We start from the raw sequence: 17,825 nt of genomic DNA on the forward strand, positions 1-17,825 counted from the left end.
TGTAATTGACTTTGGAAGCTTGTGACATTACCACCTAGTGATTGTAGATTGCCTAATGCATAATTGCATAACCATGACATAGGTAACGTTGGCGCATAAGTCGCATAACTCAAAAACTTAAACATTTACATATTTAGCAAATACTAATAACCACAAGAACACTTTTACACGTAAAGGTGCATTTTACATAAAAGCAATAAAAATAAAACATCAACAATTATAAATATCAATTCAAAGAAATAAATTACTAGAGATGTATAAAATCTCTACCAATCTAAATGTCGAATTACTCACAAACAAACTAGAACCGAATCAATGCCATAAAAAAATCATGTTATTGTTAGGTACTAAACAAAGCCTAAACAGGCCGGTCTCCAGAAACAGAGCACAGGCAGCACAGCACGCAACTTCGTCATCGCACATGACAACCTATGTGAAATTGGGTAACTTTTTTATTTATTTAAAGGTACCATATTTAAAAATAATTCGAACTATGTATGTTGGGTTGGGCGTACCGCCTGCCGGCGCAATAGTGGGATCTGAAGAGTTATGAATAATGAAGTTAGGACAAAGTCGAGTCGAATGGCTTGATTTTAAATATTGACTCGTAATATAAGGGGGGGGGGGGGTGGAAACAAGTTTAACCTTTTCCACGCCGTGTCAAACACAAAAGCTGTCACTCAGACGTCACATCATTGAAGTGTCAAAACTGAAGTTGAACTTTATGCATATGCACGTAGGTCGATGTTGCTCTGTGGTCTGTGATCAATTAATCGGTCTTTGGCGTTGAACCTACGGTGCGGATATATCGGTCATTGGCGTCCAAAAGGTTAAATAGACACATACTGTTTACATAGTATTTTGAGATCATAGTACCTATAGTTTTAGGCTGGACTGGTACAATTCTTAACATTTAGTGTTATGTTTTCTATAGTGGCGTTCTAAGATCTTCTATTAAATATTATCTTCCGTCACGTCCTTGACATCCGCCAGCCGCAGCAGTTTATGACTGTTTGAAATTTAATCTTGTTAAAGTTGTTAATAATGCTTATACCTTAAATAAGAGTAGTTTAAGTAAGTAGGTACTAAATTTGGAAAGTTCTTCAATTGATAGGAAGAACGTCTCATAAAATTCTCGTATGAACTTTAAATATACATATAATAGGTATCTACGGAGTTACTTACATTCTTGTCACTCTTCTCAAATGTTTAAATATGTTTTTTTTTTTAACTCATTAATGCCTTGAAACCTCTATTTCATATCATGGAAAGTATTTATTCGCGCCTACGCGTCCTGCAGCACGTTTAAAAGTTAGAAAAGGAAGGGGGGGTTGTTGCGGTCATTCATACAACCAAAATACTAGAAACTGAAAAACTACTATTTGCTGTTAATTTTGCTATAAATGGCTATAGGTAGGTATGCTACACGATGTCATACCTAGTATTCTTTGATATACGAGTAGGAAGGTGCTTTATAAGTAAAAAAAAATACAATGCGATTTTCCAAATAGCCTTTCGTATGAAGTTCCTTAATTTGATCTCATTTAATTTAGTACAAATATAATCCTTTTTTACGCGGTCATTCGGCACGCTCGTAATTCATTGTGGATATACAGAGCACCCACGGCCAAGTGTGGCCATTATAATGCCATCCGTTATGAGCACAATAAGAGACTACCTACCAATAGGAGTACATAGGAGGCGGTATTTTTACACGACTGCCCAAAAAAAGAGTGTATTTATTTTATTGGATCGATTTAAAAAGGCGATTATATGTTGTCTTGAGCACAGACTCACGTGCCTGAACCTAAAATCACGATTGTATTTAAATACAATTTATAAACTACAGTAAATACCACTCACAGTGCTTGATGATCCGTATCAAACAGCAGATATATTATTATGACCAAATATGAACTCAGTTCTCGTATCTTAATTAACTTTTCCGGGTATCGGACGGATTGACCCTCGTTACACGGTAAATTGACAGAGAGCTAATGGATTTATTTGTTAACATTCTACCACTTTCAGTTACAATCGAATAGTTTAACTTTATTTTATTCAACACGATCTGAAACATATAGGTATTTGTTTATATTTAAAATGTGTGTCTTTCCGCAAACAATCGTACCTAATTGTACCAGGGCAGATGCCCCGGTTTTGGCCACCTTAGCACCTTTTTTGGCCAGTTGAAATTTTAATAAATACCGTAAAATGGGGTGAGTAGGCTTCGCGGGGACAGTTGGGTTATGAATGGGGAGGGAAGGTTTGAAAGGGGGGTGAGATGGTTTTTTAAGGCTACTGCCACAAAAACAATGCATTCCAATTTAAATTGGAGCTATAGTAATACTCATAATAAAAAAAAATCGATCCAACAATCTTCCAAAATCACCTTTGTATGAAAACCCAACTCACCCCAAATACGAGGGACTACGGGGTGAGGTGGGTTTTCCTGTTTATCGTCAAAGTTATGAAATGGAACTACCCAAAATAAAATAAAAACGAAAATACAAACTTCCGGAACACTTATTATATACACCATTCAGTTTGCATATGTAAAAATAAAATGTTATCGAGGTTTGAATGTCAGTTTTGCACCTACTCACCCCATTTTACGGTATATAGAAAACTATAACATTAAAATAATCTATTTTTTAGTATTTATAGCGTTGTATGGTAACAAACTGAGTCTATACAACGAATAAATTTTATTTTATAATAAATGGCCGAAATCAGGCCAGTGGTCACAACCGTACTACCGCGGCTCTGCCCTATACATGCCTATTTGACCGTACTCTGAAATTAGGTTGCTATTTGAATGATGATAAATATGTAGTTATTGTGCGTCTCCCACGCCAATAAATATACGCAAAAGTTAGTGGTAACACTGCAAAATATTCGGTTTTCATATTTTTCCTTTTACTTCTGCTGTAAGGCATTGCTACTTTACTTGTCATTTATGTTTCTCGGTCAACGGCAAGTAGGTACCTACCCTAGAGGTTTTTGCGTGAAATATGTACCTAAGTACCTTTAACATAAATTTTATAGACGTATCGTTTTTTTTTAGAAATAATAATATTTCATTAGAAATTTGATTGTTTCACAGCTTTTAGAGGCACACGACCCTAGCCGCCGCCATTGCAAGCACAGTTATGGTGTAATTTTTTTACGTAAAATTTGACATTAAATAACAACAAGAAACTTATATCTATGTCGTCCTAGTTTTCGTAGCTAGGAATGGCAATACAAAGAAATTAGAGCGAGTAGAAGTTTACATAATTTTTTTTTTACTAGTTCTATTTTCTTTGTATAACAATTTTTAGCAACGAAAACTAGTACCTGACATAGATATATGCTACGTCAATGTTTATACCAAGTTTCATATCTAATAAATTACATGAAGCATGTCGTTTTAAATTGAGAGACAAACTTCGATGGTATCTGTCGCAGTCGGATCGTATAATCCGCCGTATTACATTACGGCTAGCCGTTTTCCAAAACAGGGGCGTTTTAAAATGCGGCGGTTCAACGATTAGCCGGATTGAATGCGGCTGAATGAGAATCCGCCAGAATGTATTCGGCGCCATACGTTCTTCAACACGGCTAGCCGTAATGTAATACTGCGAGTCATTAGCCGCCGCTTTGACAGTTTTTAGTTCCCATTTTTAACACTCGTGGCGCTGCCTGACATAACAACAACAAACTATGAAGAACGCTGGGGTGTCCATCAAATCTGGAGTTCGTCGGACTGTTTCTTTTCAAAAAACATTCCCTTCGCAACTTAACTAGACGGAGCCCTACCTACCTATTGATTTAGTGAGACGTCCGCGAAAACATTACACTTTGGGGAAAAAAGAGGTTAGGTTCGTTAGGTAGCTTCAGATGCCCGAAGGGCAAACCGCCCAGAAATAGGAGCCCCGCAAAGCGGGGCTCCGTCTATTTAAGTTGTGAAGGAAATGTTTTGGAAAAGAAACACATGTAGTGCGGTGGGACCATGGTAAAAATAAATTAAATTGCAAACATTGTCAAACTCCGGTTACGTAGGCGACCGAAAGAATCTAAATAGTATAGTACGATGCGGCTAAACGTAGACCGCCTTATTGAAAAACGTATGGCAATTACAATCCGGCTAATCGTCGAGCCGCCGCATTTCAAAACGCCCCTGTTTCGGAAAACGGCTAGCCGTAATGTAATACGGCGGATTATACGATCTGACTACGACATATCTATATAGTACCTACATTTTAATCCAGTGTTCTTGAAAAAGGACATTTACAGACAGAAGGACTAAGATAAATCCTATCAAAGGTAGTTTTTTTTCCTTTTGGGGTACGGAACCGAAAACGTATGGTCACCGAAATCTATTTATGGTTAACTTAAGTTGATCGGGTCACCATTCGGGCCCACGTTTAATAGAAAATTAGGTACATCGAAAATTTGACATATTAATAGAACCGGCCCACGGACCGATCTCACCTTAAGATTTAGGTCACTTTTAATTTGTCATTTCATTTGAAAGTTTATTTTTTTAGGATCTATAGGTAGGTCAGGTTCTTTTCCCTTTATGAAAAAACAATTATAAATTAATTTGTTACTATTTACGAAAAACTCTACTGAACAAAACAAGTTAATTTTAGATTGTTAAATATCATTCATTATTGTTTTATCCTTTTCACAATAGGTATTTATATTATTTGTAGGTCGCCAATTAATGTTGTTTCGAAATGATTTTAGTATAGTAACTTAGATAGGAGTTGGAGAGGGTAAGTAGTGTTTAGGGATGATAGTCGAGTGTGCTCAGATCATAAAAAGGTCAACTACGGCGTTGCGTGAACAAGAGATTTACTTTGGCAGGAATGGCAGGATTGGTCCTTTAGGACCCAAGGATGGATTTAAGAAGTGGAGCCACCCAGATTTTTGATGCAGGTTTTAAGCGTCTGTAACGTCTGAGGTTAATAAGTTTAGGTTCTAAGTCAAGTTTAGTATCATTTTCAACTAAATCGAAGATGTAGACATAGATTTCATCCAAATCGGTTCAGCGTTTATTGATTCCCCATACAATCCTACACCCTACCTTTCATTTTAAGGGTTTTTTTTGGATAAAAACTATCCTATGTTCTTTCCCGGTACTCAAACTATCTCTATACCAAATTTTCGGTCAAATCGGTTCAGCGGTTATTGAATCCCTATACAAATTTCCATCTCCCTTTTCACACCCTTAATGGATAATTTTTGAGATTAAAAGTATCCAATGTTCTTTCCTGGGCCTAGTGGGACTCAAACCATCTCTAAACCAAATTTCAACTAAATTGGTTCAGCGGTTTAAGCGTGAAGAGGAATTTAAATAAAGTTTTATTTTTTTATTTTTTATGTGTTTTTACTACGGAATGGTATAATTATGATATCTTAAATGAATTCGGCATCCCCGATTTATACGAAATTTGAGAGCCTCCCGCCTAAAATTTTACAAAATCTCGGTGGCTCCGCTTTTTAAATCCATCCTTGGGTCCTAAGGACCAATCCTGCCAAAGGAAATCTCTTGTTCACGCAACGTTTAGGCCCTACATTCTCGACTATGACGACTGATATAATGATGACTACAATGTTGATGTTTCATTTCCCTTATCCCGTATACAAAAATCTCACATCTCAGATATTAAAAATATTTTAAGTACTACGCATTTTAAAGTAGGTAATGCCATTGCCATGTATTATTTTGGCGAATGTTAAACTACAATTGCTGAGTTAATTACAACTACTGTACTGCTGCCGTATTCGAACTTCAAGATATTCACAAGATACGACACGTACTAGATCCATTCTAGATAGTAATAGTTCTCTTTTGCAGCGCAATTCGGGCAACCAATGTCACTTTTACGTTAGATAGTGTTAGATATCTATTAGATATGAATTGGATCTCTAAATCATATCTTGTGGAAATCGTTCAAGACTATCTCCAGAATCGCGGAAATGTCAAATTTGACAGGTTAGATCTTAAACATATCGTTATTGTATCTTGGTGATGTCTAAAAGATATCTAATAGATGTCTATTACAAAACCCGAATCGGGTCCTTAGTCTCACCATTTTAAAGTTAATAATGAGGAAGCCGCATCCGCGAGCGAGCACTAGCATGCGTCGGCCCGCCCTTATAAAAGCTTGGGCGCTGCGCGCCGCCCAAATAGTCTGTGGAGCTTGCACGCGCCGCTACCGTTCAACGTACGTACACGTTTCAAAAGTATATCTATAGTTTAACTTGACGCTACTTAGATTTTTAGTTTTTTCTACAATTATGAACTACCGTGAGTACCTAATAAATTTTTTCCTTGTATTTTTATATTATTTTATACATATTTAGTTCGTTTTACTGTTGAAGTTTTTGTTTGTTTAGTGCCATTAGATGCATTTATAATTTATTGTTAATTACGTATACCTATAATGCATGAACAAATGTATATCAGGAGTAGGTAACTAAGAAAAATAAAAATAAAAACAAATTATTAATTTTGTTATTATTATAACTTATTCATGATATCTTTATTTATTTGGTTATACATGATTAAGTTAGGTAATCATTGAATTTGAGTGGAAATAAAGCTATTAAATTGATTAGACGGAAATAGAGCCGATTATAGTGAACTAAGTAGTACAGGCACTAGTTGCGTGGCCTTTATTTTCCACCTGGCGGGTAAAGTGCAACAACGAGACAAATGCCCATTTAAAACAATTTCTATAAGCTGGAGTTAAAGATATGCACAGATGTGTAGGCATTCGTTGTATTATTAATAAATCATATTTGAGTAATTAATTTATACTTCAAATCTTGAGTAATGTATTTACCTATGGCACGTATTTAACCGGTCAACTAATTAATCAAATTTGGGTAGTTTAAAAAAATTGAAATGGCTACTAAATTTAATAGTTTGGCTACAAAAACGGAACCTTAAAATATGTCAATATGAGTTGTATTTTAATGTCGTTACAGCTTTTGATTATTTTTAGGCAGGTACCAAGTATTTATTATATGTATGTAATTAATATATTGGAGACCATTTATGAAGCACATTTTAAAAAGAAAACGAAGTTCTTTTAAAATATTTTGTTTGGTCATTACACGGTCAACCTAACACGCTCCTCCTCGCTTCGCTCGTCGTCGCACCTATCTGTTGACTCTAGCAGAACACAGTGGTAACTATTGCGATTAGTACCTAATTAAAAATTTAAAGATCTAATGGCCATTAGGCGTTTCATGATTACGAATTTCGATTAATATAAATTAGACCATTGCGTATTGGTAAATTAATTTGAGGTGTTTTGTGTAAAAAGTGACCAATATTCATTAAATTTTACTGCTTTCGTGTTAAAATACTTCCTAGCTGAAACGATATGCTCAGTTATGATTAGTTGATTACTTAGGTTTGAACAACTAGATGATAACTAAATTTTATGATCGCTTTACAATATTAGTTGCCAATTTATTATTTTAGACGCCAACCTATCACTTTAAGTTCCCTATAATGTTTTTAGGTGGCTTGATTTTGCTGCCAGTTTTTTTAATAATATGATGCTTATATTTGGGGCAAAAATGTTTTTTTTGGCTCTAAAATATTAATGCACAGCCAAATTATATTATTATATGCCCAATGAAAGTTCCTGTTTAATATTTTAGGTGCCCGGTTAATAATAAGCCTTTACCTATATTTACACAGTATGAACCGGGTCATTGTCCTAATGTATCTATTCGTTTTTTTTTGAAACGTTTTAAGTGGTGCCGTGCTCGTCGGCGTTATTTGCTTCGTTTTTTTTTAATTTTATTGAATTGTGTTTTATAGCGTTGAAGTGTAATCGAGCTATTTTAGTACACTGACAAACTCTAAACGTAGGTACCAATCATCCGTAGCGTATCGTAGTCATCTCTCTCTATTACTCTTCCATATTAGTGCGACAGTAACAGTTGCATTTCGCTCCCTACGGAGCGTAAACGATTGCACGTTGGCTATGCACTTTTTTTGCTATAAAGTATAATTTTGCTAGATATGTTGTCATCTGAAATTAAAATTACGTAAGTACAGTCACCTGTAATAATATGTTACACAACGAAGGCCGCAAAAATATCTGACACGATCTTATTTGTAGAGCCATAAGAGCTTGTCACATACTTTTGCTGCCTTCAAAGAGTAACATATTATTGCAGGTGACTGTACGTGACAAGTGATCAATTAAAGAAATCAGCCGAAACATTTTATTGATTTAATTTAATTGCACATTTTCTTTATCGTGCCTGTACAACATAATAAATGAATACTTTATTATCTAAAATAAAACTCATACGTAGAGGAGTAAAAAGCAATATCAAACGAAATACGGTATGGCGACGTACGAGTAGGGGAGCCCGGGGCAATACGGTCACCGGGAGACCGGTTTATGAAGAGACTTTTCCTTCACTTATCTGTTGTTAACCTCTAGCAGGGCGAAGCCGGTACGGCCCGGGCCCACGCGGTGAGAAAAAAGTAAATATGTACCTAGATACTTTGAAAAAGGATTCGTTATTTTATGTGATTTTTGTGTGTCAGATTCCTGTGCCGCAATTGAATTAGCATTTATAATTGTTGACTAGTTCAGCTCGTGACTAACAAAGATTTTAAAAGAAAAACCACTTGTTGATTCAGGATCAGTTTATTCGTAACGCCTCTAAAGTATAATAAACGTGGCATTATGGGCTATACCTACCTATATCTGATAACAAAGTGACATAATTCTGAAATCGGAATGTAAGTCCGAATTGGCCTCATGGTCTGAATAGGTTCAAATGAATACGCGTTATTTTTCTTCCAGAGCTACTTTTGCAACTCCACAACCATTCCACCAGCCATTTCCTAAACGTTTTACGGTTTCCTAATGTGGGGTCAAGAGAAAATAGCAAAAACCACTCTAGTGCCCCGTTAAGGGGATAATATGAGCGGTAAGTATTTTTTTGTTAAATGGCAAAATATATTTAAAAAAAACATAATATACATAGTTAATGGTTGTTAACAAAGTCATATAATATTATAGCTAATCCTCAAGTTATCATAACTTATGTGTTTAAAAAGCTTATATTGTCCCCGGTTTCCCCTGCAGACTGCCTGATTTGTTTTCTGTATTTATCAACCGTTATGAATAGGTATATTAATTATTTAATTATCTTGAAATAATGTTCTACATATTTTCTAAAGTAGTCAGAACTACACATTTTCTCGGCGTTAACGGCCTTAAAGTGTGTTATCCTTCGCAAAGAATGTAAGTAGCTTGTCATCTAGCTATCAATAAAGCATTAAACTCCGTGTTATGTGAGCTCAATTTTCGTGACCCATATTATAACGAGGGACATCTATCATTCTATCATGTTCTTATATTTTAGAAATAGAAATAGACAATATTTATTTGGTGTAAAAAACATACATTGACATTAGGTACAACCATAGAGTAGGAATCCTCTAGACGGAGTTTAGGGGACATCTTACACAGATCAACCTAGCCCAAAACTAAGCAAAGCTCGTACTATGGGTAGTTTAGAGCAATTATTTCATGAAACCGATGCTGCCAAAAATACTGGGGTGCGGGGGACGAGGTGAGCGAGTCCCGTGCCGTGATTGGTCCGTTCAAAGACACGGACGTCACACAAAGACACTTTGACTCGAAAATGGAGTAAAACTACGTATAGGCAGAGGGGGTAGCGCTACTATGCTCAGTCTGGTGGGTACAACAGAAAATGAAATAAAGAAAGGTACACCAAATAGGATGCCGCTCAGCATAAGCAGTGTCTAGAGGGCTTTTTCTAAAATAAATATCGAAAACCCGATTCTTTCAAATCTGGACGTTCTTGGGCTTATTCTACTCAAAATCGACAGCACTCTCCATCCTACCATTAAAAAAAGATGTCCCAAAATTTTGTATGAAAATTGTACATTCCACTACGTCACGTTACATACAAGTGAAAATTTTTCTCATACTAAAAACGTGACGTAATGGAATGGACATTTTGGGACATATTTTTTTAATGGTATAACCAAACATACATACAGGATGTTTTTTTTACTGTCAGGTAAAAAAGTGTCTGTCAGGTAGGGCAGCATTCCGTTCTGCTACGCGAAAATTCAGAAAATGAAGAAAACTCACTGTACAGCTAACAGATAATATCCATAAAAAATCCGGATCAAATTCATAACCAGCTATAACAATCAGAATACGCCTCATGATCTTAGGAAAACTTCCGTAACTTTTTAATTAGTACGACGCTTGATATTTTCACATTTAATATAAGTGTACAGCACGCGATAAAAAAGTAATCTTTTTCCAATTTTTATGCATCAAAAAACCGAATGCCAATCTAGCGGCATCTGGTAGCTGCCCTCACCAATCTACTTTTTAAGTACCTATTTAAAAAAATTAACTAGTCGAAAACCAAAGAATGTCAATTGTCAGTTGGAACTAATTCCCTAAGGCGCCCTATAAACCTATACTATGGTAATTTTTTTAATATACCTACGTAATTACTCAATTATAACATGCCCGGCAAGTGCAGAAATTACTTTCAAAAGGGCACTTTGCACGTGTCAAGTGGCTGATGGACACAATACGTACTCACCTACATTTTAAAATTGTATAATACTTAAGCTTGTTATCTTGTGCAGGACAGTGTGATGTACCAGCGATGATGAGCGTAGCGTTGCTGCTGCTAGCGCTGGCGTGCTCGGTCATCGACGCAGCGCCTGCGCCTCTCTTCGAGAATCCAGAGGTACTCCACGTAAACGTTGTCTACGACTTGGCGTGGTACCGCCAATGGTACCGCGGAGTGGCTGATGATGGCGAAGGACTGCAAAAATCTATAGAATATATTGTCGAATTTAAAGTTTCGCTGTGCGTGTCCAATTCATCTCTCAGGTAACTCTTTTGACTCACGTAAGTTCGTTGGAAATGAAGATTCTCCTAATTTTGCTGCGGCACGGCACGGCACCTCGCTTAGTAATACTGGTAACAATGTTTCTTAGGAATTCAATGAAATGTGGTCCAACCATCGTTAAACGTCGTTCAAAATTCCTGCCCAAATATTGACAGACAAACGAGTCTGCCTCCTATATTCGCACTGTTCTTTATAAATTTTATAATAAATGTATAATATAAATGTAAGATTTTCGGAGAATGTTCGTGTAAGGACGAGATCATTTATTTTTCAGAACATCAGCTCGTAAAGGCTCTCTTGATTGTTCAAACAATGACGAGAAAGTTGCATTTTATCCACAAGAGTGGCAAAGTTCGTTAAATGGGGTGAGTAGGGACAAAACTGACTCAATGTTTATTTTCTTTGACAATCAATGAGCTGTTAATATAGTTTGTCAAGCCAAGGTCAAGCCATTGTCATCAGTAGAAAAATAGAAATCGCGCCTTTTTCTAGGTACTGAAAAACTTGCTCGACCCGCTACATGTCACTTAATCAAACAAAGAGGAATCTGTTACCTAAATTAAAATAAATTAAATCTCTTTAAACGAAGTGGCCGGGAATAATCAAGGCATGAGTAAATAAGCTAAGAAATTTAGATGAGAGAAAATGAGTAGGTACGAGTACCTAGTTATAAATCTAAGAAAGTGCTTTTTATTAGCCGCATGATAACTAGTAACCTATACCCTAAGCTCCTTTTTTTATACTCTCTTGTAAAGAACACACAGGTTTAGCATGCCTATTTTTAGTTTACTTTTATAGGTAATAAGTAGGTACATAAATTATGATGAAGGATTTCATGAGAAAAATTATAATAGTAAACCTAATTTATAAAGAAATAGCCGGTCGAATAGACAGCACACGCCCTCTGAACTTTCGGACTTCAGTGGAGGGATAACTATTTCAGAGATGCCTAGTGTACTATGCGATACACGTATGGTCTAAAACCTAAAAATTGTTTTGGGGCAACCGTCACATTGATTGTCTAATCCCCCATCATCGAAAGCGCCTGCACCACCCACAGTTGTATGAGCTGTTATGCATGGTGGCGTAGAAAAGTCAATGTCCATAGTACGAATTGTGAGTAATTGACGATAAATTTAATGTCCTTTCCTCGCAACGTCGAATGTTTTGTCATTAAATTAGGTTAAAGGTTTTCTTCGAATTCGATTCGTGCTAGTAATGTAATTGTGAGAAATTGCCTTTATTTCCAGAATTGCCGAAACTGTGTGTAATAGTTACGTTGTCGATCTATTTAAGGTAAACGTACTAGTGCTCGACAAGCTAATGCCCAAAAGATGGCACCCAGCTGTCACCTCTATTGACAATGACTAATTTCAAGATGACATGTATTAGGACCGCGTCGAGCACCAGTACGATTACCTTACTTGGAGGGAAATAATTTAGTGTAGGTTTTACGATCCAAATAGTTACCTGATTAAGTAAGTATTGTTACTTCTTCTTCTTCCTAGTTTCCCCAGGAGCCCAGGACTGACGGTCGCGAATGTCGCGGTTATAAGAGATCGTGGCTTTGTTTACGAACATTTTCCAATCCGCACGATTTTATACGTCTTTGTCATCATCTTCCTCGCGTTGTCCCGGAATTTTGCCACGGCTCATGGGAGCCTGGGGTCCGCTTGGCAACTAATCCCAGTAATTGGCGTGGGCACTAGTTTTTACGAAAGCGACTGCCATCTGACCTTCCAACCCAGAGGGTAAACTAAGCCCGTATTGGGATAAGTCCGGTTTCCTCACGATGTTTTCCTTCACCGAAAAGCGACTGGTAAATGTCAAATGATATTTCGTACATAAGTTCCGAAAAACTCATTGGTACGAACCGGGGTTCGAACCCGCGACCTCCGGATTGCAAGTCGCACGCTCTTACCGCTAGGCCACCAGCGCATTTTATACGTCTTTGTATTATTACAATATTTACAATACATAGTTTTAAGTACCTACTGGGATAATATTACACAGATCGACCTGTAGCTGCAAACTAAGCGAAGCTTGTAACGTGGGTACTAGGCGACAATATACATGCTTATATTATATCCATAACTACTTAGATGTATAGAAATATCCTTAGAAGTAGAGCTTCACTAAAACAGTTTTTTTTAAATATTGCCCATAAAGGAGTGAAAATATAGTTGAAAATATCTAACGACTTTTACTTATAGGTATCCCCTACAAGTTTAAAACAATTACTTATTTCTTGCAACTGTTCCCGTGTGGTCACACGTTTTTTAGGGTTCCGTAGCCAAATGGCAAAAAACGGAACCCTTATAGATTCGTCATGTCTGTCTGTCTGTCTGTCTGTCTGTCTGTCTGTCCGTCTGTCTGTCCGTCCGTATGTCACAGCCACTTTTTTCCGAAACTATAAGACCTATACTGTTGAAACGTGGTAAGTAGATGTATTCTGTGAACCGCATTAAGATTTTCACACAAAAAAAGAAAAAAAAAATTTTTTTTGGGGGTTTCCCCATACTTAGAACTGAAACTCAAAAATTTTTTTTTTCATCAAACCCATACGTGTGGGGTATCTATGGATAGGTCTTCAAAAATGATACTGAGGTTTCTAATATCATTTTTTTCTAAACTGAATAGTTTGCGCGAGAGACACTTCCAAAGTGGTAAAATGTGTGTCCCCCCCCCCCCCCCCCGTAACTTCTAAAATAACAGAATGATAAAACTAAAAAAAATATATGATGTACATTACCATGTAAACTTCCACCGAAAATTGGTTTGAACGAGATCTAGTAAGTAGTTTTTTTTAATACGTCATAAATCGCCTAAATACGGAACCCTGCATGGGCGAGTCCGACTCGCACTTGGCCGCTTTTTAGTCTGACAGTTTTGTAATTGAAAAAGCACGGGCCTATTCACATTCGAATTCATTCAAGGCAAAGCCGAGCTACGTGTGCTACGCCGTTGAACGTAGCAGCATTTTCCCGCTAGGTGACGTAAACAGTAAAAAATGTAAACGTATAATATAGAAATGTCTAGCCGGTTGTACATAGACGGCGCATGCAGATTTAAAAAATAATCATATTGTTTTTATTTTAATCTCAGTGCGCCACTTTCGCCCGATACGCTTGCACTGCGAGGATACAAGACTTAACTTAAATTGGTGTCTGATAAAAGCTTGTTGTTCCAGGAGGTAGTGATACCGCAGAAGCGAGCGGCACTAGTGTTGGACCGAATTCTGATCGCGCTGCAGAAGGCCCTGCACGAACCTCCGGCAGGATCCCACGACGGTCCGCACGCTGCGCCGCTGCGCGTTTCTTCCTACCTCGACTCCAACGACATGGTAAGTGGCGTGCAAGTCGTGACTAAATCAGACTACAGTAGACCCAGACTCCAGAACGAGCTACCAGGAGAATTCTACAACAGTTCTCACACTGCGCCACTGCGCATCCTTAATCCAACGACAGGGTACTGGCAAAAAGTAGCCGTGTCGGCTCCCGGTACCATTGCACCACTTGCATCGCCTCAGGCCGCGTAGCCAACGTGCCAATCGCTTACGCTCCGTAGCGATCGAACGCAACTTTCACTGTCGCACTAATATGGAAGAGTGATAGAGAGAGACAAAGCGTTTCGTTGTCGAAGCGATAGCGATTGTCTGCTTCAGTAGTAGAAAGTAGGCTAGTCAGTCCTGCCCCTGACTGTAGCCTACTTTCTCAGTAGACAGCTTTTGACTTTGGTTTGATAGTCTTTTTAGCAACGTTATAGTTAATTATGACCCATTTCACTTTAATATAAGTTACGTATTAAATATTTTCAAAGAAAACCTTACCGTAGCGTAAGGAAGTTAGGTAGGTAAGTATGTAGTTCGCTACACTCTTCTCTTTCACAAAGTAGCAATTTTCTGTTTGAAATAAAATTGAGAGCTGTAATAGCTATATAACCATCAATCCGAAATGTGCACGTATAAGTAACAACTTTTTTGTGTCAAATTAGATATCTCAGTCTGACTTTTTCCTCTCCTTTTGTTTTATTATCCTTTATGGTTTAATTGTTGTTATGTTGTTGTTGTTACCAGAGCGCCCTGCAGCGGCGGGGGCAGGCGGGCGCCGCCGGCCGCGGGCGGGTCCTACGATGTTACTTCAACGCAGTTACATGCTTCTAACTCTACATAATATCACATACAAATTCTATAACATCATTTACGCTAGCTATTTGCCTTTATTTCTCTAACTTACAACTATTTGATACGAATTTCTCAATCCCTTATTGTAAGATTATACCGTAAATAAATTATGTTTTGTTGTTAATCATTATGTGGTTTACAATTATGTAATAAACGTTATTGCCTGTGTTGTTTTCTAAATTAACCTTCTAGCTATGTGTTAATATCCTGCTCCTTTAGGGTTCCGTACCCCAAAAGGAAAAAAGGGAACCCTTATAGGATCACTCGTGCGTCTGTCTGTCCGTCCGTCTGTCTGTCTGTCACAGCCTATTGTTGTTGCGGATACGCTAAATTTGTTAATGAGTTTGTAAAACATTTCAGCCCTGTTTTCAAAGAAATCAAAGTTTTGAGATTATGAGATAATTATGTTTCTTTTTAGGGTTCCGTACCCAAAGGGTAAAAACGGGACCCTATTACTAAGACTCCGCTGTCCGTCTGTCACCAGGCTGTATCTTACGAACCGTGATAGCTAGACAGTTGAAATTTTCACAGATGATGTATTTCTGTTGCCGCTATAACAACAAATACTAAAAACAGAATAAAATAAAGATTGAAGTGGGGCTCCCATACAACAAACGTGATTTTTGACCGAAGTTAAGCAACGTCGGGCGGGGTCAGTACTTGAATGGGTGACCGTTTTTTTGCTTGTTTGATCTATTTTTTGTTGATGGTGCGGAACCCTCCGTGCGCGAGTCCGACTCGCACTTGGCCGGTTTTTTTTAAAGCGTCAGTAAAAGTATTACATCACATAAATGTCAGTTACTGTATTATTAAATTGTAAAAATGGTACACTTTTTCCTGAAAATGCTCATATACGTACGATTATAATACGTTTACATTTTTTTTACTGTTTTCGTCTCATAGCGAGAAAATTCTGCTAAGTACAATGGCATAGTAGTACATGTAGCACGGCTTGCCTTTTCGAATGTGAATAATAGGTCCTTGGCCCGTAGGTAGGTGCTATTTCAATTATAAAACTGCGATCGGTTGCGTCGCTCAAGGAGAGGTTAAAAAGCTATGGTTATCTGACTGATTAATTTGCCAATATTTTTGTTGTATACTTGATTTCTATTTTTCTACTTCTTTCCAATATTTAGTGTATTTTCCCCATTCCTTTTTGTGTAATATACCTATGTATGTTTATCCTATACATTTTGTATGTATTTATATCCTTTATCTTTCTGGTACCTTGTTGTACATTTTACTGCGTTTGTCACCCTCTTTTCAGTGTTATTTTTAATATGTCTTTTTGTACAATAAAGAGTTTACTATTACTACTACTACTACTAAAACTGCCAGGACTGAACGTGTGGGACCTAAGTTGAATGAAACAACACGGGAACAGTTGTATGAAAAAGTAATTGAGCAGAATTAAATATTTACAGAACGATATTATAAAAAATATGCTACAAACAGCAACACTGTTAACTGTCCATCGGTGGACCTTATTACAAAAGGCATAAGGTCGAATGACAGTTAACAGTGTGGGCGATGGTATGGATGGTATGTCCACATAGATTACTAAACACACTGTACTTTGTTAATCTAGTTATTTATAAATGTGATGTTTCCTGCACAACATGTTAACAAAAAGTCCTAAGTTGTTTGTTGTTTACTTCCTAACTTTGGCCTGATTGTAGGTATGCTACTGTTAACGTTACAAAATATCAACGTTAATTGTAGCGTACAATATACTCGTACTTATCCCGGTTCATGAACAATATGTTAATTTACAACCACACAACTTCTGCAAAGCGAGACCTGAAATAATATATCAGTAGTGTAGGTACAAACAATCGCTATAGCAGTTTTATTATTGAAAAGTTGAAGAAAAACATTGTCGACGCAACAAACATTATATATACTGCCGTATTCGAACTTCAAGATATTCACAAGAGACGACACGTACTAGATCCATTCTAGATACGTTATCGAACGAGCGAGCGAAGCGAAGCGAAGTTCTTACATTCGACTTTGAACACGCGGCTGGCTAGCGGCACGTCTCGGCATTTCGATGTTTTTAAGCTGAACTGTCAGAAGATAGTTTGATACTCAATAACTTAAGTAAATTTGTTCTAATTTAAATGAAATTGGGTAAACGTGTAGTCGAGGGCATTATATTTTAGTCATTAAATTATGAGCAGGCCCGATCAAGACGTTATTGAGCTAGAAGAGCTTAGAAGGCCAAAAAGCTGTTTGTGAGAGGTCTTGCTATTCTGGTCATTTTTTTGCAAGAAACATGGTCGAGTTTAGTATCAAATGAAAGTGCTCGACTTACACTTTTATAATATCGTTTTTAAATTTACCATTTTGAAATAATTAGCAACATAAAAATAAAATAGAATAAACATAATATATGTATTTGACATTTGACAGGAAATATTTCGGCTTAGCACAGATACAGTTTATTTTAATCTCTATGGTGGTGACTTAAATCCAGGGGAGGGGCAGCCGTATACGAAGCCCTTTATTCGAAAAAATAGCGCCATCTATATTACTTAACGCTAAACTTGTAAATGGCGCTTCAAAATTGATGCAAAAAAGCAAATCTTGTCAGTAGAAAAAGGCGCGAAACTCAAATTTTCTATGAGAGCATATCCCTTCGCGCCTACATTTTTTCTACTGACAAGATCTGCTTGGCCAACTATATTATACATACTAC

General features: G+C 37.1%; 1 protein-coding gene across 2 annotated transcripts; it reads left to right on the forward strand.

The window, feature by feature from the left end:
- The first annotated feature begins 6,165 nt into the window (after positions 1-6,165).
- On the forward strand, positions 6,166-15,248 carry LOC134652594 (uncharacterized). 2 transcript variants are annotated; one of them, XM_063507756.1, is made up of 4 exons: positions 6,166-6,218; positions 10,673-10,776; positions 14,132-14,284; positions 15,017-15,248. In XM_063507756.1, exons 2-4 carry the CDS (start codon positions 10,693-10,695, stop codon positions 15,101-15,103), a joined length of 324 nt encoding a protein of 107 aa, XP_063363826.1. In that variant the 5' UTR covers positions 6,166-6,218; positions 10,673-10,692; the 3' UTR covers positions 15,104-15,248. The 2 variants fall into 2 exon arrangements, with proteins under 2 accessions (XP_063363826.1, XP_063363825.1); XM_063507755.1 differs by having other exon boundaries at positions 6,194-6,301.
- The last annotated feature ends 2,577 nt before the right edge of the window (positions 15,249-17,825 follow it).

This window comes from Cydia amplana, chromosome 12, assembly GCF_948474715.1.
Source record: "Cydia amplana chromosome 12, ilCydAmpl1.1, whole genome shotgun sequence".
Classification (NCBI taxonomy): Eukaryota; Metazoa; Arthropoda; class Insecta; order Lepidoptera; family Tortricidae; genus Cydia; species Cydia amplana.

Bases quoted from the DNA above. Each gene is read 5' to 3' on its own strand.
- LOC134652594 (XM_063507755.1), top strand. The intron at 10,777-14,131 runs GTACTCCACGTA...TTGTTGTTCCAG, and splicing joins CTCTCTTCGAGAATCCAGAG to GAGGTAGTGATACCGCAGAA. The intron at 14,285-15,016 runs GTAAGTGGCGTG...TGTTGTTACCAG, and splicing joins ACCTCGACTCCAACGACATG to AGCGCCCTGCAGCGGCGGGG.